Below are 26,731 nucleotides of genomic sequence, written 5' to 3' on the forward strand. Positions count from 1 at the left end.
ATAATGGCAACTTTTCTTTGACCAGGCAGGCCTCTTTGAAGGCATATCTACATAAGGACAACACAAAAATGTTACTCTTCAAGACATGAATACAACATGCATGAGTGGGTCCAGAAACACAAACACAGAGTAAAATATTCTGACTTCAAAACCATAAGACAAACAGAGGCAGAGCCGACTCAGATCAAGATCTGTATTTGTAAGAACTTCATGAACAACCTGAGGGCGCACAACAATACATGTATGACAAAAATACTCAAAGTAAAATAATCAGCACATCTGAAACACAAATTTTAGATATTCACAAATGCTGAAGGGATCTAGGCATCTTCAGTGCTACTGCCAACAGGAATTAATGTTAGAAACTGGTGATACTATGAAAATAGTCACATTAGGGATTAACAAATAATGCGTTTTCAAGCATTACACTATGCAACAGGAATGAGTAAATTGCATTAAATATCAAGCACAGACCTATGAAGCAATGTTCATTATTACATTGGACCGATGCATGAGCAATGACGGCTTTGCAGCTATCATCTGAGCTTTTTCTGGAATGAGAAATAAAGGCTGATATGATGACGTAAAAAGGAGTTGTCTCATATATGAGCGCATGACTTTGGAAAATCTACAATTGGAAACATCTCATTCTGCACAAGAGCAATCTTAGGATGTGACTCTACAGAACATGTCTCACATATTAAATTCACCCTGGTCCAATTTAAGATATGAATTAACTAATAGACATTAATCTCAAAGAAAACAACTACATTGTGGTCCTTTAACCCTTTACATCTCACTGCTGTGTTAAGGTTGCCATCTGCTGGACACTGCCCCGATGTTTTTTAAAGGCGTTTCCGTGCGACTTATTGAAAGGTCTGCCTTATATCTCATGACTATTAGGACAGCAGGGCCTCAATTAGGCCATCCAGAGCTTAGACATTACTCCCAAAACATTATTTATGAGCTGTACACTGAATGTCTGTATTTGGTGGAAATATGATTTACATATAGGACTTTAGTTTCACCCCATAACCTTTAATATTCAAGTCATGTCAGGTGCTTCCCTGGCAGCTTGCACTTGGTCCTGCTGTGGACACGCAGTGAGTGCATTCAGAAGTCCATCATGTCCTCCCCTCGAATTTTCTTCTCTTGGGACTCTGACCAGGCTTTGTTGATGGTTCTCTTCATCTCATCGTCTCCCTCTGAGTAAATCTTCTTCAGCATGCTCATCAGGCCATCGCTGGGGTCTGCATTCTCATCAACACTGGGTTTACTGTTGGGGACAGTCAGATAACCATTTGTATGCAGTTATTGGAATAGCTGGGATTTTCATTCCCAATCTGCAGCATGCACGGGCTGCAACATATACAGTGACATCTGGCTTACAGATGTGGTACTGCACTGCAATATCTCAGAGTGCTGTTTGGGTGTGTATGAGGACAGTGGCATGGTTTCAAATAGTTTTGTTTTACACAGTCGCTTATGCAAGTGGTGTCCTTAGCTACAGACAACACGTTGGCATCAGAAGTGGTGCTAAACATATGTATCATCATATTTTGACTCATGTATAGCTTTACGTCACTTAAAAAAACCTGTTTTGTGCAAAATTCAAATAATCAAAATTACCCATTTCTTTGAACTTACTCTTTCTCTTTAGACTGCTTCTCCACTGTTGTTAGGCACTCCCACTTCTTTGTTGACTGCTTCTTGCACATGACCAGGACCATGTCTGTTTTTATCTGTTGCAGGGAGGAAAGATAGAAAGATGAAAGACGGGCCTTTTGAAAAGCCGACAAGTCTCTGCTGTTCCGTCTTCCCCAGAAGTAAGGAGACTAAAAAAAGGTAAAATGCAAACACTGAGCCTGAATTCAGCAGTAGGTGAGAAAGGGAAGTGGGCCTTCTTCATGCCCGTGTTTCTTTGTTGCTGCTGGATGTGTAAAGTAGGGTTCAGACTCAAGATTTGCGATGCAACGAAACTGTTTCAGAAAGTTTCAACCTAAGCCTGCTGATGGTGTCACCTGCGACTGAGCTTGTCAAGTCGAAAGCCGCTGGTTTTAGAAAATAAGGCATGTCACCTGTTTATTGGCTGACGGCCAATCGGCTTGTAGCAAAGTCAGCTGGTCAAGTCAGTAACAAACTCTCAGCAGGCAGTATTTTAGCTGTAGCATTTTCTGACAACAGCCCTCCATCCCCGCCAAGCCCCACTCAGTCGCATTCATATTCCTGTTGACACGTGTATGTTGTCTCTGTCCTTGCGGTGTGTCAGTATCAGATGATGAGTCACTGCTGCTGCTTTTGGCTGTACGTGTGCAACATACTCAAAAACACAAGTACTCATTCAATTGTTTCTTGCATCTGAAGTATAGAGAATCTTTGCTATGAAGACAACACACCGTCTCGTTGCATTTGTGTAAACTGGCAGGTTTCACAACAGTGCAGACCAGCCCATTTCAAGTAGTTGTACGTTTCTTCAACTCATTTTGTCTTTGGTCTGAACTAGGTTTCAGAAACATCTGGCGATTGCATTTAGCCATAAGCACTCTTTGTAGTAAATAGAGGATTATTACACGTTTGTTCTGCAGTCAACTTTCTGTCCTTTAGTGGTCGTAAACTGCTTCATTTAAATCATTCACATTTGCACATTTCTGATCCAAACAAAAACGGTACCAGAGCAAGTTCTCATGTGTACAAACAGTTTAAATTCAAAATGGTTTCAAATGTAACAAGGTGTAACGGCACAATAAAGCATGAGAAATTTGGAATTTTTGAGTAAAATCTGAGAGTGAGGTCACAGTCTGCAATCAACTGAATACCTCTCCCTTACCAAGCATCTGTGAGAACCTAGGATGACCTTCATATCAACATAAATACGCATAAGGCCCTCTCAGGAGTCAGTTTTTGGTTTATCCGATCTGGACTACTGCAGAAACATGTTGTTGTAACATGACTTAGATTTGGACCCATCCTCTATTTAGTATATGAAGAGCTCATTTTAAGGTACAAAAACACAACGATTCTTAGTCTGAATTGATTATACATAATAGAAAACAACATTCTGAATATTATGTTCAGTCTCTGCCAATAGATCCCCCTAAAATCCTACACACTGGACCATTAAGATGCAGAGTATGGCTTAAATCTTTTTAAATTAATCAGTCCAATTTCCTGCTTCCAATTTTTGAGTGACAAGTAAAGAACTCACGCCACCTTCTATGAAAAAAACACAGTCTATTCTCTTACCTAAAAACAGGCTTCGTTTACCTTTTTGTAGCTTTCCTTTTCGTCGATTGGATACAACATGTTGAGAATTGTCATCTGATGGTTCTTCCCACTGAGATCTCTTACCAACACAGAAAATGACCTGCACACGACACGATGAGCAAATAAAATCAATTTTATAGTTATGACACGTGATGAATATTAAACATTGGAAATCTGTATCAGTTTAAATATGTTGATTATCAGCATACTTCTCTGTAAAGTTGACCTCCACATTTTCTGATGGAATTTTGTGCACATCCTTCAGTGTGAGGTAAATTTTGACAAATTTCTCTGACTGGTCCCACGCTGCAGAGAAGAGACAAAAGTGTGAACAACTTTCACATATTTTCCAGTTCTTGCACAAATCCTAACTGTTGTATTTTCTCAGAAACGACTGATAGTCTCAGTGGCATCATACCATAGTTGGTGATCTTGACTGTGTACGCTGCTTTTGAGGCAGCAGATGGGTCTGCCTCTCTCCTGGCTTGTTTCTCCTTCTGCTGCCGTTTGATTGCAAGCTCCTTCTCCACTTTACTCTGCTCCTGCTTTAGCAGCTCCTGCACTCTCTTCCTCTCTGCCTTCTCCAAGAGTGACCCCAGCTCCTGCAAATCTGCCTCCAACTGGTTGATCTGTGTTGGGGAAAGATTTGAACCACTGAGAAATGCAAACAACTAATGCCGACCATTTATAGACAGAACATTTTTTAGATAATGAGGCAATGCCCAAGAGGGGTAATTCATGTCAAGTTAAAAATTCTAAGCATTTCCTTCACAGAGATTGCACAAGGCTCTGCTTGAATTTCACTTAATTAGATGTAGAACACGATGGGGGTATTTTTTTGTAGATATTGGTTGTAATAAGTGTTTGTTACAAAACATAAAAATGTGGTTCCAGCCATGCTAACTATTTTATTCTTTTTTTAATCTTATTTTCTGTGATCTATCTCGGGGTTCCTTACAGCTTAAAGCAAGAGTGATTTCAGACTTTTATAGGCTTTTTTTTTTAATGCGACTCAAAATGAAATTTAACACCAGTCTTACAAATAGTAAGAGAAAAGAAAAACAAAGAAGAACAAAGAACTTGCATAGAAGTGTAACTAAAGGTAAACTAGAATTCTAGATGTTTATTTTACTTTGGATTTCTCATGATTTTGCCCAAATATTTATTGTAACACATAACATGACTTTATGGTGACTTTTATGCTAGAAGCATTTGGTAAATTCTGATTATTTTTTATAAATTTACTAACTGTTTTGAGGTTTTTTAATATTATTATTATTATTATTATTATTATTATTATTATTATTATTAAATCCCATATTGTATTTGCATTTTAAGACTTTTGAAATATTGATTTAAGACATATCAATTAAATTTTTAGATTAATGAATTGAATGCCTTTAATGGTTGAAAGGATCCGCGGGGACCCTGCATCTTATCTGATGCAAATCACCCTATTACTATAACAGTATTGTAGGCCTACACTGACGTGCTCTGACATTAGCACACATCCGAGTCAATATAAGTTATTTATTTTGCTTTGTGAAATCAGTTTGCTGGAAGAGGACTGTTTCCCGGTCTCAACACATGAGGGCTGCTAAGGTAAATGGGACATTGTCTCTAAACTTGAATTAGTTAACCGGTGCACTCTTGACGTAACATTTCAGCCAAACATTAGTTCAACGTTAGCCTCTCGGTGAATCTCTTCACCTGTCGTGGCGACAAACAATAACGTCGAGGTGAGCTAATAGTGGTTATGTTGACATTACGTTGCTAAAATGTTTTTGTAAACTGCAGTTACAGCTAGCCTACTGTTGGCTAGCTAGTTAGCTACACGCTGCCAGACGTGACTGGGCACTTTTGTTATATGTCGGAAGTTTAAGCGAGTTGTGGTTAAAAAGTAACGTAATACAATTGTCAAATACAGATAGAAATGACAGATCACATCGCAGGTTCGTGGTTGCTTGCTAACTAGCTAAGTTCACTGGCGTTAGCAAATGTAGCATTGCGTATTAGCATGAATTGAATCTTATAACATAGAGCTAAACTAAACCACCTCAGCTAACCGATACCATAAAAAACCTAGTTAAGTCCTATCAGCATGTAATAACCTGAATAATTAGTGCTGTTTACCTGTTCTGTCAGATCCATGAAGGATTTCTTAGTTAACTAAGCTAAGCTCGGATGTGTCTTGCTCTCTGCTTTGAGTCTGCAGCATATCCTTGATGTACTTGATAGACTGCAGCCTCTTCCTTCTTCTTCAGTTAGCAAGCTGTGCTATTGGTGCACTACCGCCACCTACAGGACCCAAACGTTGTTATCCATAAATATAACAATAATCATGTTTCTCTCAATGTCCTTTCAAGTAATTAAAAGCATGACTTAATTTTGTATTATTAAGGGAAATTCAAAATAAGACACGCACATCCCGTAGCGGGTGCTGGATCCAAGATGAACAAAATGTGAAGATCTAGAGATCAGCACACCAGGGAGCTCCCATTTAAGGATTTTTATTCTGTGACGTTTCGAGCCAGTATGCTTTTTCTCAGACTAAGAAAGAGCATATTGTGTTTGCAGAATAAAAATCATCTCTCTCTTTGAATTTTGTATTATGCCTATCAGACTAAGCGTTGTAAAATAATATGCATAGTACAGAGTTTTGCTGCCATTCACCAAATATGGGAAATAATATTCAATTTAGACCATTGAGTATCAAATATAATAATAATAATGATCTTAAGCACAGAGTGCCTCCCAGATAAAATATGTCAAAAACCCATGTTTCCCTTGACTACATTTATACTTATTACAGTCTATGCATCACATTCTACACAATAAACCAAGACCACTGCGATAAGGGTTTGTAATGTACAACAGAATTTATTCATCCATTTCTGAGTATAGTAAGTTACTTGGATATTTGCTTTTCCTAGGAGTCACAACAATATTTCTCTTTAAATATTCGGTTTTTCATATAGAGGAGCCTCAGGAAAGCAAAAGCAACATACTGACTGGGGCAAACAATCTACCAAAAGGATATATTCATGTCCTCAGCACATACAGAATAATGACAATATGCTGCAGTAATCTCAGGGGATACACTTTAGACATTAACATCTTCCAGGCATTAGTGGAACTGTTTTATACAGTCAATGCCTCGATAGACTCTAGACATTTAATGGCCAAAACAAGTCTGTGTTGAATTTAGTCAATATCCACAGAAACAGCTTGTATTTATTATCCAGTCTGACTGTAGTGTCCAATGGATCCCCGGTCACCACCTCGCCCTTAGAATCCCAGACATCTGGTTGTGGTCAGCTAAGTGACGGAAGAAAATCCGGCTAAGTCGCCACCTCCGCTTCACTCCCCGAGGTCTGGAAGTCATCACACACCTGTTGCGTATTCTCACAGGACAACTGTCCCTTGGTAAAGCTGCGATTTCTTGATCTGCCAATTCCTGCGAAAAGATTTCAAACTGTTAGGAATTCAATCTTTATTTGTATTTTAAATAATTCAGAAACACACTGGTTGTTGTTTTTTGTTAAATAATTATAAATATATGATCACAAAAGTTTTGATTCAGGTGAAATTTAATAAATGTGAACATTGATTTAATGCTTGGTTTTACAACACACTGTCAAAAAGTTGCTCTGTACCTGAAGCTCTTTGGGAAGGATGGTGTTCTTCCTCAATGCATTGATCCGTAGCCTCTCATCAGCATAGTCAAAGGCCATTTTTCTTCTCTTGACATCTCTCAGCATCCTCCAGTCAACATAGTAACCCCGCACCTGCTCCACCGCCCCCCAGCAGCTCCTCAGGGCCTGCACACAGCAAGTGACAGTTAATATCACGCCCCTTGGTACAAAACACACTGAGTGAAAAGCACAAATTGACTTATTTTAAAGATCTAGGTCTACTGTTACAGGCTGTTCTTAAGGCTTTTTTGGCAGTGGATTGAAAACACTTAATACTGATATATATGTGTAGATTTACAAAGGGATGCTGTCAATGGATCATTTATTTGGCACAAGGAATTATACAAGGTACAACTCCAGTGAAATAAAATCCCATCAGCTCCTTTAACTTGTGCACAGTAAATTACTTCTTTTTTACATCTTCTTAAATTGTTGGCTGCTGCTTTGATTGCAGCCCTACCAACCTCCAGAAAAACAAAACTATCCCTACCAATTTGTTTCTTGTCCACATACATCTGATCTGGATTCATCCACACTATTATCTGCTTTGGACAGAGTCAGCGTGGGATTTGTGATTATTTCAACGTCATCTCATCTTCATTGTAGCAACAGTTTATACTCCATGTAGCTATCTCACTATCAAATATAGCATAAATCCAAAAAAACAAAACAAACTTGATTCTACTGCCTTTAGTTGAATGCACTTTCGGAAAAACTGTAAAATTAAGTTAATTTAACCATGGATCTCATGCATTAAGCCACAGTTTTTCAATGTTTTTAAAGCCAAGGATGCCTTAGCTGAAAGAGAGGCTGAGCAGTGACCCTGTGATACTGTATCAAAGTGAAATGAGTGTAAAAATGGCTGGATGGAGGTTGCTGGGCATAGGGCCATATCAGTTTTCCTTTTTAAGCAGCATTTGCTGTTCAGTTGGGTGAGAGAGGAAATTTCACTTTCACTGAAATTGAAAAGCATCAGATGATGAATGTACCTGTATTTAATTAATGAATTAATTTTCCCCTAATTTATTCATCCTCTCTTTCTTCTGTGGTGCTACCAGAGCTCTTCTTATAACTTCACATGCATAGCTGCAATGCATTGTGGGTGATACAGACCTCTGACGACCTCTAACTTGCTCCCTCAGCCCTCCAAGGATCTATTTCACTAAGTTCACTTAAATTTTACAAACTATTAGAACGGCAAGGTAAGTGCCAAGGGCACGCTGAACGACTTTTGGAACGCAGCCCATTCGTCCCCACAATCTCACCAAATCGACTCCTCAGTTTTCCTCTCAGGGCTGTGAATGTTCCTGCGCGCTTACTGTTTATTTATCACTCTTTGATAGTCCTTTGTTATTTTGTCTAAATGAGATAATGACACCTCCTTTAGTGGTTTACCTGCACAACAGGCTGACATTAGAGACTCGGTGGTGTAACAGGTAAGGACGCAACTCAAGACACCGTTAGCTTCAGAAATGACTTAAAGTGTTCACTTTTCTCTCACATTTGTCTGCGGTAAGTAAAGGTTATAATACGAACAAGTCATACCCCTCACTATAGCTACTGCGCTTTGTAGGTTGGACATTATTTAGCACGAAATTAAAAGGCGTTTGTCTTTAGGCAGGCTAACTAGCATTAGCTATGAAGCTAACGTCGGAAAGCTAATGAGAGCACTAGCTAATATTGAAAACGTTGCTTTCTCCGTCCGTCTCGCTAGTCAGCGATGTAGTCTTCATAAAAACACACTTAAATTACCAAGTGTAGCGTTATACTCAGTATGTTACCTGCTTTGGGGCGCAGACAGAGGAATAAAGGGCATTCAACCCTAAACATGCTATCCTGTGGGCTGCCATATTGAATGATTTTGTGGTCCAAAACCACCAAAGGAGGAAAATAACACGCCGAAAATGTCTCCACCTATCGACCAGGAGTGTGGAGAGAGAAACGGAAACAAATGCAAATTTTAAGGCTCAGTCCGAAACATCTTTTCCAATCAGCGTTGCTATCAGCTTATTATTATGTATCTAATATGTTTTACTTTGTCAATAATAATAATAATAATAATAATAATAATAATAATAATAATAGATAGATAGATAGATATGACATAAACGTCTTTCCAGGTACTCTTCTGTGTAAAAATGTAAAGGTGGTGTAAATGAAGTGGGACGGACCTCAGAGAGCTTTTACTACTTTTTTTTATATGAACTGCAGTCTTTAAACCAATTTATTCAGCCAGTTTTATTTTAGATAGGGCACTAATTACTTTGGGAGGAAGGAAAAAAAAAGGCAAATAAAACAACACTTTTCATTTCAGGCTTTTCGAGGGCGTTCGTCCCATTGGAGCCCTGGGTAATCAGTCCCTCTCCTCCCCGCACTACGACACCCCTGTAAGTAAGATCCAAGTTCCTCCTGTGGCAAACTGATCATTTGACCATTACAAGTTTAGCCAAGACGTTTCTTTACAGAATGAGCACAATAGGGCCCCTTTAAAGAAGCTCCATTTTGCTCATTTTCGGGATCATATTTGCATTTTGGGGGTCTGCTAGAATAGTTTTCCATGATATAAAGTTAAAAAAACACATCATGTATCTCATATTGCCCTTTGTTGCAACACCTCTGTCTGAAACAGTGTAGCTGTGTTTGAAACTGTTCCTTATCATGGAAATAGTTAATCATCAATGCTGTTCTGAGGATACATTTTTAAAAATTAGGCTTATACTGCCAGCCAAGGCTTCAGCCTAAATATCACACAAAATTGAGCATAACTCAGAAATAGTTGTTTTAAATTGTAGCCTAGACTAAGCCCCATTGCTCATCCAATTTCATCCACCTTAATGGCAGACCAATAGACTACTGCAAAAGTATGGGTGTGTTTATTCTTTACACATCTTTAATATTCTTTTCACTACATTTTTCCATATTCTAAAGTTCACTAGCATTAATAAAAGGCTGTTTTTCCCCACAAACCTATGCTCAATAGAAGTAAGTGAATGCTCTAACTGAACTTTATAATTTTCTTACCAGCCCTGGCACACTGACCATCCCATCACCCAACAGAATTATGGTCACAGACTAACATCTTTTTTATTGTACCCTTATATGTTGGGAAAATGGTACAAACTTTCTTAGTTTGCAACTTCTATTTACCCTTTCAACCAAGAAAAGGTACATATTAGTACCTTATGGATCAACTATGACCCTTTGATGGTACATCACCAGAAGTTTACTGTAAAGAACATAAAATATACATAACATAAACATAAAGACCCCAACCATTACAGTGTACATGAGTTCAACACCAGCTTCATTCCCTGTGTGCTTTTGCTGTTTTGACTCCAAGGTTGGGCCCTGCATTTTAGATGCATGTAGTACTACTTAAGACCCAACAGGTGGCAGTGTTGTTCTATGAGTCTAAGCTTATATTTTCTCTTTCTCATTGCCGCCAAAGCAGTGTGGTCTTTCATGCTGAATATAAACCTTATGTCTGACTGAGATCCTGTTCTTCAGACTTCTAAAACCCAGACACATCTTTCCTCCCTTGATACCACTAACAATGAAACTCTTGTGCTTCAAGGAAGTACATACATATAATGGTGCACTTTGGTCTTCTTTCAACATATGGTTCAGCAGGGTGCTGTCCTTAAAAGTTTTTATAGAAAAAAAACATTTAACAATTGCTGCAGATTCCATTAAAGGTTTCTTAAACAATACCATTATATTGGAGCCTTGAGCGGATGCCTTCTTGGATAAATATTAACACATGACAAACTGCAGGCAGTGCTTCCTCTATAAAGAACAACCTGGAAACTCTGTACAGGCTTGAATTAAATGAATAATGACAGTAGATTAAATGCATCAGTATGGCTTTTTAACAGATAGTGGTATTTGTAAATCTGGTAATAATAGAATCAGAACAACACCACAACCATGATAAGTGAGTATTTAAGTATCTTTGTTTCTGCATAAGCTGAGGGGGAAAAAAATCACCTGTCTTTTATTTTATGGGTTAGTGGGCAAGAAATCTTATCAGATCATTGTAATTGTACAATTGCATGGTTGTCAGGTGAGAAATATTCAGTTTTTGAGATTTGGAAAACACAGCCTTTTCATTTGACAGCAGCACTGTGTGCCATAGTTAAAGAAATACCTCACCCACGAAATTGCCATTTGTAAAATAATTAGTCATGCCGTGTTACCTATAATTCATGAAGAAAAGTTTTTTTCCCTCATATGCCTTCGCAGAAAATGGTGAACATATTGATTTATTACAAGCAAACAGCCAAAGTTTTCAAAAACTATATCAAAACACTCGTTAACAAACTCTGACACGACGCAAGCAGTATAATCCAAGCCTCATATATCCAGCTGTTTGCTAAGTACTTCCCAAACTCACATTTTAAGTTTCACTTAAACTTTTCTGAACTGAATGTGAAACTTGTCAATGCTCTTTTCAAAGCCAGACTCCAATACTATTTTTTTCTGTTGTTTTTTTTGCTTAAATGTTTGAGTTTGGGAAGTACTGAGCATAGAACTGGATAAATGAGACTTGGATTATACTGCACAAGTTGTGTGAGAGTTTATAAACAGATGCTTTGATACAGTTTTGCTGCTGTTAAATGCAGTCCCCAATCAAACATTTTACGCAGAGCCACGAGTAAAAACAAAGCTTTCTCCATGATTTGAAGGTAACACAGGATGACTAATTGATTCAAAATGGTCATTTTGTGGGTGAAGTATTCGTTTAAACTGTGTTTTGGCCCTCAGTTGGTTTTGGCTTATAGCTCAAACCCCTGAGGGGGCTGTTCCAAGATCACCTGGAAGTCAAATTCGTTCCCTCTGTAATTTTTTTTACTTCCATAACATAGAGATGTCAAATGCTTGAGAGGATCTGAAAGGTGACCTTCCACTCTTTCATATATTGTATAAAAAATGTATGATAAATGCCAGGCTGCCAGGTTCTGCCAGCAGGGGTAACGCTTTGTTGATTGGTGAGAATACCTCTCTGCTGGAGGAGTTCTTTCATCAGACCTTAAACAGCTTGATTTGAGTGAACAACAAGACTTTCAGATTAAATGACATCAGGATGAAGCAACTGGCACATGCAGCACTGAATACTTGTACCCTAAGTAAACATACATAATAATCGTGCTGGTCAACTGCATTTGACAAAATAAAAAGATATGTCATGGTCCAACCCCTTGAAACCTTGAGCCATGTCACTTTTCACTTTGACTGAAAAACTTGGTAAGAAGTGTTTCACAAATGGCAAGAAATTAGTAGATGTAGAAAATTAAATTCAATGGGGTAATAGCTCAGAGCATTTAAACAACACATTGATCCAATTTTGAAGCTTTATATTGTTACTCAGTATGAACAGCACTGACAGCTGACACTTTAAAGAATGGATTTATATGAGACTTTCATCGGCTCAAACTGAAGTCAGTGACAATCAGAAGCATTTGAGCTTTGGTGTAGCTCTGAGCACTTTGAGTTAAGGGACCAGTGGAAAGAAAGATCCTTAAAACCTTGAACATTAAAAGTGGATCATACAGATGACAGTAGAATGACAACAATGCAGTCTCTTGTCAGTTGGTATCAAAGGAGCAATTGAATATAAAGGTGTCTTGCAGACAGGTGTCTTAACAGTGCAGTTTCATGCCTTTAAGGGATCAAGACCTCAGGCTGGATTATAGCAAAGACTTGGGAGATTTGGGAATGAAGCCGTGCGATATGAAACTGATCTCTTTCTGAGATAGGTTAGAATAACTCAGTGGTACAGCAGACAAGTGGCCTCATCCATAAATATGATAGCAGGGCAGTGAACATGGTCAAAATGATGTTATTGAGGCTGAGACTCTGGGTGCATTGGGTTCTTCTTGGGATTGAAGCATCATGTAGAATTTTAACCACGTGAAACACAGGAAGTGCTATATTTATCTTAAACCTGTTATTGTAATCCACTATTATTCCAGGTATGTGGATGGACTGCCTGCATCCATGTAGCAAACACACATTTTATACAAAAAAAGGTATTGTAGTATGTATCATGTACTTGTGGTTATGTGAATTTTAGGCTTTATTCTGACCTTCACACTAAATTGAATCCCTGAGTGGGCACTAGTGCCCTGTTCAGGAGATGTAGAGTCCTTTTAAAGCTCTGAAGTTTGGCTTGTGCCCAACATGTGACACATTAAGTCTGAGGGAAAGCTCTGTTCACACCTGGTATTAACATGCATCTTGGTTGATCAAATCACAAGTGGACATCTCTAAGTCTGTCTGTTTACATCTAGCGTTAAAATACATCTTCACATATGTCTCAAATGACCACTTGTGATCTGTTCTCATGTCCCTGCTTCATATGCAAATATACACATACATCATGTCCGTTCCCAAAGACCAAATGCATTGATGTTTTTAACTAATGAGAAGGTTTTCATGATGTTCACACACTTTTTTAAAAATAATTAATAATGTAATGACTGACTTATTCATAGTGCAGGTGGAGATAGAGAAGGGGTGTGATTTGCAGCAAAAGGCCATGGGTTGGAATTGAACCTGTGCAGCTGCAAAGGATTTATCCTATATGGGGTGCACACTCTACCAGGAAAGCTAGGTTGTCCCATTGTACACACACTTAAGCACCCAAGTCTACGAGACTACTGCTGCAGGAGACTTCTGTGCCAAGGACAGTTGGTGAGAGTTTACTCGCACAAGCTCACATGGCTGATGTTACTCACATGGCTGATGTTACTCAACAGTTAGAAATGGATTTAACGACAGTCGAATTGTCTCGGTGTCAGTTTGAGTTTGTTGGGATGGTTTAACAGCTGCTGCTGTGTGAGCTTGTGGCAATCAGGCAGATATTGACCTGACTGTTCTCCAGAGAGCGAATGGCTCTAGAGACAGTCCATCAGTGCTGTGTCGGCAGCAACAGAAAGTGAGGAGATTAGCAAGAACGTCAGCTTAGTAGGCCCAGGACATATAAGCACACACACTGCTTAAGAAATATGGCCATAATACAGCTCAGACCAACTCCAAATGTGGTCTGAGCGATCTCAAGACGCCTTGAGGACACCAGGTGTAAACAGGACCTTAGTTTCCACTAACAACTACTAGACAGCCATCGACAGCCAGCTGGCCTTTCTGATGTTGATCAACACCAACTTCTGCTATACAGCTTTAGGTAATCTTCATCCGACCCTCAACAAGATTAATCCAATCACAAAGCCACAAATATGTCAACAGAAACAAGTCTAAGCTCCAGGGAGAACATGTCTGCTTCCTCTGATTAAGACAACATCATTACAGGTACATTACAACTTGTAAGCAATAAACAATCTGCTGTGTTTCAAAGTGGGTGGGCTTTCCCACTTTCAACCTAACTGTGTACATGTCCAGCCTGTGAACATACATCATGCCAACATAATTACACTGTACCAGTCAGCAGTAAAATAGCGGTGAAATGTATATATTAATAAAACCTAACACAGCTGAACTTTAGTGTGATCTCAGTTTAGACTCAAGGCCATGGTTAGGATATAGCATCACATCATGTGCAGTCATCTTCAGCTGCCAAAAGAAAATTCTCCTTATATTCCAATACCTTAACATAATATTATGTTGATATATTGTGAGGGAAGTTGGCACGAAAACAGAGGTGCCATGCCTCTTTGTAACTCTCGAATTGCACAGTCTATGATGTATAGATATAGATTGCTGTTGATGTTTTTCTGTAGGCCAGTGCGACAGCACAGCTCCGTCCTTGTTCCCTCGCCAAAAAGCCAATGGGATTTTTGGATTATTGCAGAAAATAAGCGGTGTGGCAAATAAACGTTTATGATACTTACACATTTTTGTTTAGCAAAATAATTTTCACAAAGGAATGCAACTTTTTGAGTTTTGAAGTCTAAATGCAATCGCCAAAAGAAAAAAGCTAAAATTAGGTTATAAATAAACTTCACTACAGATTCATGTTTTTTGGTATGGTGATGTTCAGGAGTCTTAGCAACTGCCTTTTTTTAAGAGGCATAAAAACTTAAAATTTCTAAGTGAAATCTTGAGCAACATTTTATATATCGTAGAACTGTGAAAGTCTCTTAAACTTGTGAAAAACACAGACCTTGGTTCAGGCATCTGACCAAAAACCCATTTAAATAACCCATTGACTTAAAGATGAGGGAACATGGAGTGCTCATTTCTGGTGCAATCTATGGCAGCGATTAAAGTTATACAACCAAGTCATAAGAAAAACATATTGATAACTATCATTGAGATAGTAACACTTATCTTGTCTTACATTTTTTAATCCAATGGTTGCCAAATCCACTATTAAATACCCTAATTGAGCCACTTCTTCTCACGCTGAATCAGTTTACAAAAAGTGTTTATTCTTTTATTCACGTTTCTTTACTTTAGTTCTGCGAGTGCCTATTTTTATACACGCCAAACATATGATTATCACTTTATGTCAAGAAAGTGTTATGTCTTGAATCACCAGTCTATACAAATGCGGTTTCAGTCCATTTTAAATATTCCACTCATTCTATGAAACTATAATCAAATGCATACAGTACATGGTGCAAAGAGGGGGAAAAAAAATCTTACTGTGAGACATTTCCTGAATTTCTCTCGCTGGGTAAAATAAATAACTCTCTCTCTCTCCATGAGATGTCGTAAACTTCACAAGTGGAGCCACAGGTTTCAGGCCTTCAACTGGACCATTGTTTTATCCCGGACGTCGCTGACAATTTTTTTTGCCAAATGTAAAGCACCAAGCACATGTTACAGTATTTAAAGGTGATTTAATAAATCATGGACAAAGCAAACCATTCACACTGGATTTTTGATCATGGAAAACTCATTCAGTCGTGCAACTATATTTATATATATATATATATATATATATATATATATATATATATATATATATATATATATATATATAACACTGTACAAGTGTGTTTTGGGAGAAAGTGAGACAGCAGTATTAGGGTAGAAATAGATCATTTAGACCTGCCAGCACCTTATAACTAAACACACCATTAAAACAAATACTATCAACATGTGGCTCTGCAGTGTTTGACTTTTGTATGATAAACCTCTGTTTTAAATTATTTATTCTAACGTGTTCAGAATGATGTTTTTAGAACTGTATATTTCTGCACCATCATTTATTTGGTTATCTGGTGCATACTATCGACATAAGGTCATAGACAATTTAACTGTAATGATACCGTCACCAACATGTCTACAAATTTCTTTTCGTCTTAGTAATCAGGGTTACAATAATCGTAACCATTTGAGGCAGATTCAGCTCATTTAGTGGCAGGCCATGACCTGACTGACTCAGAGGTCTCTTGCTTTCCAGGCTTTAGGAATGTCCAGCATCCCCCGGAGAGAGAGAAAGAATGAAAGGAAGAAAGAGAGAGCTTGTTCAGATTTATGGCACACAAGGAAGCAGGTAAGTATTCTCACATACTTAACGAACAAGTTGACACGAACATTTTAAGGCAGTGAATCACACACCAAAGCAGATGATTGTCAAAAATCCTCTTTACCTCACTATATTTAGCATGTTTTTATTAGAGTGCAAAGGACGGGGTTTTATTCTGGAAATAGGATTTAAATCTGAAGTTATAGCAGTTTACAAATGAAAAATAAAAATTACACTTGGGTGTTAATTTAATTAATGTATATTGTTGTACCATCCCTAATGTTACAAATATTAAATGACTGGAAAAATATGCATGACCCTCCCTCCACCATAAATAACCTTTTTTTTTTTTTTACATATATTCACACCAAATGTAGTTATTTGAGTCAATACAACGGGAAATAAGCACACATTGCTGCATTAGCAATATGTGCATATGAGTGCTTTCTTTGTTGTGCATAATTTGTTTAAGGACTGTCGGAAATGTGATTAACCCATCATTTATGTTATTATAGTTTCTGGCTAAGATATCTGGGGTAATTTTTGTGATTTTTATGGAAAACATGCCTTTTAAACTCCTCGGGGGATTTGAGTTTTAACAGGTATTTTTAAAAAGTGCAAAATGTAACCTTAAAGTTATACGTCCCTCCCGTGAGCCAGAATTAGAATCACAAGTTCCTCCCAAGAGTTTGACATGTTTCCCCCTTTTTGTAACCCCCCAGTTCACTAACAAACAGTCCCTAACAGTACATGCATTCATATACTATACACAAAACTTATGTGTAACTACAAAAAAAAAGATTTCCTCTTTTCCCATACTGCAATAATGAAAACATATGATACATTTGTCTAACTGTTAAAGCTTTCGTTTTTAATTTATGATGTTTCCATGAATGTGCAAAATACAAAGTCTCCTCATTTTTAACATTTTCGAAAATTGTACCCATCAAACACATTAAATTCTGCGTGATAGTGTGGGCATCAGTCGTATGCGTGATCGTTTTATAGCATCTGTTTTATCATTTTCTTGTGCTGGCAGATACATTTCCAACTCAATATTATCAATCACAATATTGTAAGACTTGGAACGGAGTCTTTTGGGTCAAGTAAAAATGATGAGCTCCATCTGCAGATTTGCTGCATTCACTTGTGCTCTGCTGAGGGGAGGATTTTATAACTCTTCTATTTAAGAGCCGCTCCACTAGTTGTTTGAATAAAATGTTTTATGTTTAACCCCAGAAAGAAAAACATTAGCTGGTTTGTGTTTTTCCCCACTTCAGAGGAAATTTTTAAAAGCCCAAAGAGTATTCCCTTGATTTTATGGTTAGGTGTTGATGTCATCGTGAAGGAGAAGAACAGAAGTACTTAAAAGATGATGAGATCTGAATTTAAATGAGTCCAGTTACTTTGGAGGTTAGACCAAAAGAGAGAGAGGGAGAGAGGGAAAGAGACACATCTGTGATTATACTTAGTTACGGTGGGACCACCAGTGCTCTCGGAAGTGTAGGCCGCAAGCTTTGAAAACAAATCTTTCTTGACCCAAGAGAATCAGGTGAAGGGTAACTCCTGGTGCCGTTTTACAAAGCTGAAATAATTTCCTTTTGGTCAGAGTTTGAGGAAGTTTCGCTTCATATGACCTCACTCTTTCCGTGTTTCTGTTTGAGTTATATTAATACAAGAAGGAAATTAGCTATTTAGAACTCCCTGTGAAGAATAGGGTCATGTTAATAGTATGTAATTAATCATTGTCACTGTGTCTGTAACTGGTTGCCTTGAGTTTCCAGCAGAAACTCTAAAAGTCCTGGCCTATCAGTCAAAGGCTATCTTAACTTTGTTTTTACTGTCATGTGAAATAAGATATCTGACACAGTGGTGATTTGGTTTTTTTTGTTTTCTTTTGTCCCGCTTGCAGCAGTAATACCACAATGAGTTACACAGGATTTTGTTCCTGTTGTGTTCTTGTAAAAATCTGAAGCCCATGAGTACTAGGGGTCGACCGATATTGTTTTTTCAGGGCCGATGCCAATGCCGATTATTAGTTGTTAATGAGACCAATAACTGATATTTGGGACCATTATGCATTTAAAATAAAAATTCAAATATTTCAGTTAATATTTAGAATTTGAAATATAACCAAACTAAACTCCAATAAATTACTTTAGCAAATGTTTAGTCAAAACTGAAATCTTCAACACCATATACTGCAAGTTTTCTTTAAAATAAAGTCAAGTTTTTTTTTAATTAAAAAAATTAAAAAATGAATAAATAAAAATAGCTTCCTGAGGTCATGAGTATCTTTAATGGAAGTAGAAATATACACCACAGTCTCCTCAATGAATTCTGTAAACTGAGAATCAGCCACAAATGTTGGCATGCAGTGAATGCTATTTTACCTTCTCGAGCTTTTTAAATTCTCACCTTGTTTCTCTCCTTTGAGCCAAAAAAACCACCAGTGAGTCCAAGAGATCAAAAGCATGAGCAGCACTGGATAATGTCAGCCAGTGGACCGAGGGGTCAGGTCTCAACGCGGCGTCTCATGACAGGATGACCCGACCCTGTGGACTGGTATCCACATCAGCCCATACAGGAAGCTCCCTTACAGCTGTTGACACCAGCTCATCTGTTAGACTGCTGCTTGACTTGCTGTCTGTTCCAATTAACTCATTTGCTAATGTGCCAGCACATGAATAAGGACTCATTAATTATCATTCTGATGGCAGGTCCATCTCATTTTGTGAAGTGTAGTGTACATAGATGCCTAATTAAGTGCCTTTATTTTTACTGAAGCTTGTTCTTTTGTGTGAACAATTAAAGGGGACCTACTAGGTTCATTTTTAGGTTCATATATGTATTTTGGGTTCTACTAGAATATGTTTATATGTTTTAATGATCAAGAAAATATTCAATTCTTTCATACTGTCTGTGCTGGAACGCCTGTATTCACCCTCTGTCTAAGTAGGCTTTATTTTTGCGCCTTTCTCTTTAAGCTCGCCTCCTGAAAGTGACATTATCTCCAAGGATGGTGAAAGCATGACACGTCCTACTCACCCTACCCGCCTTTGATTGGTTTACTCTGACATCCTAACCCCAACCAGTCTCACTCCTCATGCCTAAACCCAACCAATCCAACCAACGATGCAAACGAGTACTAGCCAGTCAGAGGGAGAGAGTCATGCCTTTGCCATCTTAGGAAAAAAATTTGGCCTCCCATAAAAGCCCAGTCTGCTCTGATTGGTCAGGGTTTCCCACATTCAGTCTCTCTGCACAGGACCCCACGAAGCTCACAAGTCTTTGAAGCCAGTTTTTGTAATTGTATAATTACATCATCATGTGATGCCCTGCGGCCCACAAAGACTTTTTACCAGACGAGAGAGAGGTCTGTAAATCCATGGATACATTTTTTGAGCATCACAATGCCGGCGAAATGACTCATTTGAGCCATTTGGTCTGATAGCAAAAGTCTAGAAGAGCCACGCAGTAAACAAATTTTATCCCCGTTCAAGTCCACGGAGCACTGATCCGGAATTAGCTGCACTCGGCTGCCATATGACTCTAGTCACTTGCTCTGTGGCCTCCACAGTGTGAAAGTAGTGCCAGTCATCTGCAGATCATGCATGGCAGTTGAACAATTTTGGCTTCATGCTCCACTGAGCAACTTTCATGGGAATGATCAAGCCCCACATTCAACACTGTGTCCAGTTCTCTAAATACATCCATGTCTTGGCAACTTTCTCATTAGATTTAGCAAATTTTTAGCCCCTTTTTTAAAAACTTTATTTCCCAAAAGCGACAAATTCAGCGACTTAATTTGACCTTTAGAGATAAAGAGAGAAATTCTGTAGAGAAATATTGTAATTCATTACCATGCATACTGCTCAAAGTAATCAGAGTCCATGGCTCTTCAGCCATCAGCCCGGGGTCTTTCCCTCTCTGGGACATCTGTAAATCAGTAGAAACTTTTGTGAGCATTAATGCCCTCATTAAATGATTTCACCATCGTGAGTTGATCCATAAGTAGTCTAGAAGAGTTGCAAAATTGAATAGTTTCATCGTCATTTAAGTTAGCAGAGCACTAAACCGTAAATAAGCTGGTCAGCCACACTTTGTTGAGGATTTTATATTGAATCTAATTCAATCTAATATTTTATGCTGCCATTAATGTGCAATTATGTCACTAATGTGGAAATGAGCATATGATGTCACCTGGCAACTTTTAGTGGTTTTTGGAGCTAGTGCTAGCTATCTTCGTTGGAAAAGAGTTGGCAACAGTTCTCTGCATCTTCACTGTAGCCGGGGGATCGACTGTAACGGAGAATAGCAGCACTTTTTACCATAAAACCAGATGAGCACGTAAAGACGTCATGTTGTATTCAAAGTAGAAGTTGGAACAGTTGGAAACAGAGTGTTCAGATCGATCTGAAGTCTGAGGTTTTTGCTCACTGGGATTACTTTTAAACAGTTAAAGTTGAGATCTGATACAGATGTTTACTGCACTTATGAAGTCTTAGTCCAGGCCACAGTCATTGTTTCATATCTTTATCAGATCATTTCTGTTGGTCTTTAACATATGCTATCTAACAAAACAGAAGCTACATTAAAAATAATCTTTGAATCTGTAAGCTGGGTGTTTTGACCGCTGACTGTGGTTGAACAACATTAGTAGATAATCACAATGTGGAGGACAATTACAGCACATATGTTGCCTTTTCTATACCCTGTGGTTGACAAAAAACCAAACTGTGGTGTGGATTAAAGATCGATGACAGATGGAAACAGGGCAACATCTTATAGTTTATAAACATGCATATAGTGTGGGTTTGTGTGAGGGCTAATGTGCACCCACAATTTTGTTTATCTGTGCACAATGTGGCAGGCATCAAAGGAAGCCAAACACACACAAAAAGGAGCACATCCACCAAACCTCCATATGGCATTAGTTTGTTTCCCCTTAAATGATTTAGGCTTTATCTACACTGCATCCTCTAATCTGATCTACCGTCCACCAAAGTCACACATGTTCAGTTTACACCGGTAAAAAACAGAAAACAGCCTTCGAGACATTTCACAAGTGTAAACATGCTGAATGTGACATTGATGCCTGCTTTGACCGAGCTTCCTCTGATCTGATCTTGTCATTTCCACATAAACAATGAGAAAACATGTTGTCCCTATTTTTAAATGTTTAGACAGGAATGGAAAAAAACAACTTTCTTACCACTATGATGGGAAATTGTCAGCTTTGACTTGGCTGTGTGAATGAAGCCAAATAACACCCAGACTAGCCAGACATTTAGTCAGACTTTAAACATAAATCGTGTGTTTTCATGTGTTAGATGTCTGCGGCTGCTATTTGGGTCTGTCTGTCAGTTCCTATTTTGCACAAAGCCCTTCATAGTGTAGCTCCCCTTCAGATCAAATCAGCACCCTCAATCAACAGTTTCCAGATCTACAGGGAAACAGAGTTAGCCTGCGGGTGATTAAATATATGGTTCAAAGAGTGGAGTTAACATACTTTTTGTATGTTTACTTAAAGGAACCAATGAAGTTTCAGATTTTAGTTACTGAAAGTGGTTGTTTAAGCACAGATAGACATGAAGTAGTTATAAATGGTCAGTGCCACAATATTGCGGTCAGAACAGAAGCCTCAGCGACAGTTCTTCTAATACGCACTAAATGCCTTTATGCACCAAGAGCCTAACAAATAAACAACGCAAAATTGCAAAATACTTACCTGCATTTTGCGACCGTTACAACATTTGTTCAGTAAAAGGTTTTGATGCAAAGCATGCAGTTTGGAAATGTGTAACTTACACAATAAACTTAAAAGACTATGCTTTGCATATGATGACCACAAGCCAAGGCATAATCTCAGATGATGAGGCGCCATGCTGTGCTCTTTTTGCTAATTTTCTTGTAACTTTACGTAATTGTTGCAAATTTTAGGGTCATTTTTTGTTAAGTTGCTCATTGCCTTTCTTCCCATGTTTTTGAAAGAAATCCAGCCAGTGTGCTCAGGTTTCAAAGGGTTAAGGCATGGGCAAGGGAGTCCTCAGACTTACTGCAGGGGCCCATTTGAATTTTTTGATGAATTCAACAGATTATTAGCAAAGATAAAAATCATATAAATTAAGCAAAACAAAGCAACCAATTTAATGCACACTATAATAATAATAATAAAGTTTATTTAGATAGCACTTTTCAAAACCAACATTACAAAGTGCTGTAAAGTTGAAATCACAAAACACACACAGGAAATTTTTTACAATGCAACACAAAAGAAAAAATATAAGATCAACACTCAGAAGAAAATAATAGAAAAGGAAAAAATACAACACGGAAGAAAAAATCAAAATCAGTGGTTGAAAATAAAATCAAAACAGTGCAGAGCAAGACTAAGTGCAATTTCAGGTACCATATATTAATAAAGCAATCCATTAAAAATGAATGCCTTTTGATAAAAAATACATTTTTAAAAATGATTTAAAAGAGGATAGTGATGTAGCAAGATGGAGATCATCAGGCAGATCATTCCACAGCCCTAAAACAATACTAATTTGCATAATACTACATATTAATACTACAAAACATTAATGATAAACTTACTGTAGACCACTGATCCTTGTCGAATGAATCCATGGTGTATAAATATATTAATCTATCTAATTATTATTTTAATAGTTTAGTATTGTATGCACCATATTAAGGTATACATGGCACTTTAGGATGTCATACATGTTATTGTATGCTGAGTTTAGTATGAGACTCACTTTCAGCAAGGAGTTGTTATAAAGGGAACAAAGTGATTATTATTACCATTGTTAATGACATCTTTATCATAACTGGTAATGTTCCAAATATGATGTTGACTGTGGCATGACATTAGGCAGCTTAAATTCCTTTTGAAAACAATGCGTGCAAGTCCTCACATATGGTTGTTCTAACTAGAAATATATGAGCATCAGGAGGGCTGCTATTTATCTTAGCAGGCAGGAAACACAAGATGATAGCAAAGAGCTGCAGCAGGCAAGAAGGACAATAAATGACTTCCTCTATTTAGCAGGCAAACTCAAATCCAAAACTTGCTGAAGAGAATATGTTGGGAGAGAAAATAGAGGTATGTCAGCAATACTCATCGCTTCAAAGACACTGCTTGACATAGTCTGACATTGCTTTGTTTGATTAATTAGTGTTCATTATGATTAATCTTCTTCTAATCTGTGAGTAAGAGACTGAAAGCACTGTAAATTTTAAACTTCCGCACAAAACGACCAAGAATCTATGGAAATAATTTAAGAATAGCACTGCCCCTCTGTCATTCCCCTACAATTAAAATGAAGCTTCTAATTTTATTCCCGCTACTGATGTTGCTCTTCTCTTGTAGCCTCAGGAAAGAATGCAGTGTGCTTAAAGTTTTAACAATGCATTTCAAGTCAAATGAGCAACGTAGTAAATAATGTTGTTGACCACAATGTCTTGACTCAGCTTTATAGGATGCTTCATAAACTGTAGCATAGCAACCAACTAGCAGTAATGTCCAAAGACAACAGCTCTGGTTAGCTCTGCACTTTATGGTCTAATGAAGGTTTTTGGTATACATCCAGCATGGTTTTGTATTTACTGAGGTCACTAATCATCTAAGAAATACAAAACCATAACGATGAGGAACGTCATTCCACTCACAACAACACATTTCTATCCTGATAATTAGGATATCTTTTGTTTTTGAAGCTTTAGTTTGGGGTCAATGTTTAAAGAGCACGAGTAAAAAGCAAACCACTTTCCACTTCATGACTAACCCTACTAACCAGATCACAACCTAATTGAAAAGTAGATGGAAGCGATGTCTGCGTCAATATTTTCCACGGTCATCAAGTGAACACAAGAAAGGAAATTTATCACAGTAAAGTTTTATTGTGATTGTACAGCCCACCAGTAATTTCCAGACATTTTTACCCAAAGTTGTACATTATAAATCTGTCAGTTGTATGACAAGTTTGTTTTTGTGAGTGTTTTACTTGGAGATTTTCTCCATCTAGTATGTGACAGCAAGTATACAATATGCAGCCTTATCCATCACACAGAGTAAAAGAGGCTGCTGATATGTAGTCAAGGTGGGTAAAACACAAGAAACTTGGAGCACAGGTTTCTTGTGTTTTAGTTGAATTTAGAGTAAAGCAGGACAGGAAGATCCAACTTGGCTTTATAGGAGCTGTATGTAGGATTTAGGGGTATCTATTGGCAAAAATTGTATATCATATTCATAACTGTAGGAGCAGCGTGATAGGCACACGTCTTCACATTTCATTGTTCTTACAGAAAGTGTAGCCTAGTATGCAAGGAGTCTGCAGTTACTGCTGTTAGTTACTACTATTGGTTACTACTCCACGATTTTACTCTTAAATATTAAGCGCACATTTCGCCGACCTTGCTTAAGTGTTGCCAACTGCCTAGTTTTCCTATATGGACGTGCTTGCATACAGGTTGACAGGCCCTAAACCTAGCCTGCATAAGTTTACGCCAAGTATGTAACATGATGATGCCTTACCATTTTTCTTTTTCTAAACCTATACATAACATTACTTGCTTAAAAATAGCCAGCCTAACTTTGCATTAAGTATGTAACTTTACATTAGTTGTAAGTTGTTAAGTATGTAATATGACGGCACCATTCGTAGGGCTCTAGTTGATAAGATATCATACAAGCTGCAGTGTGAGGATACATTCATCTGCGGATGGCTTTCACTTGCACTTTCATTGGTGGTACTTGTTTGGCAACGTAATTAAAAATTCCTTCATAGTAAACCATTAAAGAGGACTCTAAGGAGACCAAAGAAAATAAACTGACACATGGAGATCGCTGAAACCAGCACCTTCTTATTAAGTACAGGCCAAATCAATTGGAGCAGACCAGATGTTCAGCAAGTGGGTTGACCTTTTTGTTTGTCATGGTTTTCATTTTGATATCAACTTCTGGTCTGTTAGTAAAAGGAGAAGACTGACTTGAAGGGAAATCGAAGGTGTGTGAACACTTCTAATAAGAGTTCAGTGAGAGGAAACAAAGTTCAGACACGCATCACATTAAAGGAAACGTCATATAAAATTCACCCTGCTGTGAGTTCTGTGGGAGTTCTGTTACATCTGTTGCTAATGTGGGGTACATTTCCCGACAAGGGCTGAAAAAAACAAGTACTTCAGAAACAGTCACATTTCCCTGAAAGTATCATGACGTGCATGAGATATTTTCTCATTGTCCCATGAAGTGCTGTGAATATCATCACCTCCCACCCAGCACAAGAATACATGAATCAAATTCAATGTGCCGATTTGACATTCTGTGTATCCTCTATATGCACTGAAGCTGAGGATTCCCCGTGTTTTGTTAAGAGTGATGGACACATTTGTTAAGTTTGAATGAGGAAGGAGAGATGAAGAGATAGATAGGAGCCGGAAGGAATGGGACGCCCTACCATATTCTTATTTTTACAATTTCATGCAAAGTAACTACTAAACTACAGCCACTAACTGTAGTTGAAGTTGTCGTGGTTGTGATTGGTCAATATTTTCAACCAAACCACAAAGGGCCAAAGTAAAAAGATCTTTTGATATGCCGAATGTTTCCAAAATTAGTAAAAGCACTTGTGGACAAGTTGTCAACTGAAATAGAAACTTAATGCCTGTTGACATTTGTGACAAACATGTTGACAAGTTTGCTATTTGAGTGGTCATTTGTGTGTGTGTGTTTGTGTGTGTGTGTTCTCGTGCATGCGTGCTTGCATGTGGCTGGTTTTAAACCAGTTTGCCTGCACGGATTCAGATCCCAGAGTCAGTAATTGAGTCCAAACATTTGAAGCTGATCTCAGATAAGCAACTAACAGTCTGCTCATATCGCTGCTCTCACACACAGACATAAAGGACACAACCAAAAAGACATGCTGACCGTGATACAAACACGCACACATACTGCAAATGCTGCCTACCAGTATAGGTCTACCTGCCGCTGTTTCATGTAGTAGCATTTATGTAGTTGTATGCAATAGAATTTATAAGAAATAGTCGACTGTATACTGCCATAAAGGGTTCAGTGTTGAGGAATATATTGGCAGAAATGGACTGTAATATATGAATTATGTATTCTTTAGTGTATAATCACCTGGAAATAGGAGTTGTTGTGTCATTACCTTAGAGTGAGACATTTATATCTGCATAGGGGGCAGGTCCTCATCCACGGATATTACCATGTTGCACTGCCATGCTTTTACAGTAGTCCAGAGGGGACAAACCAATTACTAGCTCTAGATAGAGTCATTTCCATTTTCACATTTTTTGTCACCATAGTTAG

General features: G+C 38.0%; 3 protein-coding genes across 4 annotated transcripts in view; 1 reads left to right on the forward strand and 2 right to left on the reverse strand.

Moving 5' to 3' along the window:
- Positions 1 to 179: 179 nt before the first annotated feature.
- On the reverse strand, positions 180 to 5,552 carry cacybp (calcyclin binding protein). The gene is made up of 6 exons (XM_042497244.2): positions 5,398 to 5,552; positions 3,683 to 3,893; positions 3,474 to 3,570; positions 3,265 to 3,364; positions 1,648 to 1,742; positions 180 to 1,276 (listed from the first exon to the last, which is right to left on the reverse strand). Exons 1-6 carry the CDS (start codon positions 5,413 to 5,415, stop codon positions 1,114 to 1,116), a joined length of 684 nt encoding a protein of 227 aa, XP_042353178.1. The 5' UTR covers positions 5,416 to 5,552; the 3' UTR covers positions 180 to 1,113.
- A 566-nt stretch (positions 5,553 to 6,118) lies between these two features.
- Positions 6,119 to 8,896, reverse strand: mrps14 (mitochondrial ribosomal protein S14). Its single transcript, XM_042497246.2, has 3 exons — positions 8,741 to 8,896; positions 6,921 to 7,085; positions 6,119 to 6,721 (listed from the first exon to the last, which is right to left on the reverse strand). Exons 1-3 carry the CDS (start codon positions 8,807 to 8,809, stop codon positions 6,539 to 6,541), a joined length of 417 nt encoding a protein of 138 aa, XP_042353180.1. The 5' UTR covers positions 8,810 to 8,896; the 3' UTR covers positions 6,119 to 6,538.
- tnn (tenascin N) overlaps positions 7,931 to 26,731 on the forward strand; it is a 72,155-nt gene continuing 53,354 nt past the window's right edge. The window contains exons 1-3 of one of the 2 annotated variants that reach the window (XM_088085453.1): positions 7,931 to 8,161; positions 9,274 to 9,346; positions 16,327 to 16,419. In XM_088085453.1, coding sequence (XP_087941579.1) covers positions 16,401 to 16,419 — 19 coding nt within the window. In that variant the 5' untranslated portion in view covers positions 7,931 to 8,161; positions 9,274 to 9,346; positions 16,327 to 16,400. Of the gene's footprint in view, positions 8,162 to 8,261; positions 8,396 to 9,273; positions 9,347 to 16,326; positions 16,420 to 26,731 lie in introns of those variants that run through there. The other variant, XM_042497247.2, reaches the window with a different exon arrangement.

This window comes from Plectropomus leopardus, chromosome 12, assembly GCF_026936395.1.
Source record: "Plectropomus leopardus strain MGB_pleo_1.0 chromosome 12, ASM2693639v1, whole genome shotgun sequence".
In the NCBI taxonomy this organism is placed as follows: domain Eukaryota; kingdom Metazoa; phylum Chordata; class Actinopteri; order Perciformes; family Serranidae; genus Plectropomus; species Plectropomus leopardus.

Bases quoted from the DNA above. Each gene is read 5' to 3' on its own strand.
- cacybp (XM_042497244.2), bottom strand. The intron at 1,743-3,264 runs GTAAACGAAGCC...TCCCTGCAACAG, and splicing joins AAAAGGAAAGCTACAAAAAG to ATAAAAACAGACATGGTCCT. The intron at 1,277-1,647 runs GTAAGTTCAAAG...TGTCCCCAACAG, and splicing joins AAGCAGTCTAAAGAGAAAGA to TAAACCCAGTGTTGATGAGA.
- mrps14 (XM_042497246.2), bottom strand. From the start codon at position 8,809: ATGGCAGCCCACAGGATAGCATGTTTAGGGTTGAATGCCCTTTATTCC. The intron at 7,086-8,740 runs GTAACATACTGA...TGCTGTGTGCAG, and splicing joins CTGTCTGCGCCCCAAAGCAG to GCCCTGAGGAGCTGCTGGGG. The intron at 6,722-6,920 runs GTACAGAGCAAC...ATCTTTTCGCAG, and splicing joins TCCTTCCCAAAGAGCTTCAG to GAATTGGCAGATCAAGAAAT.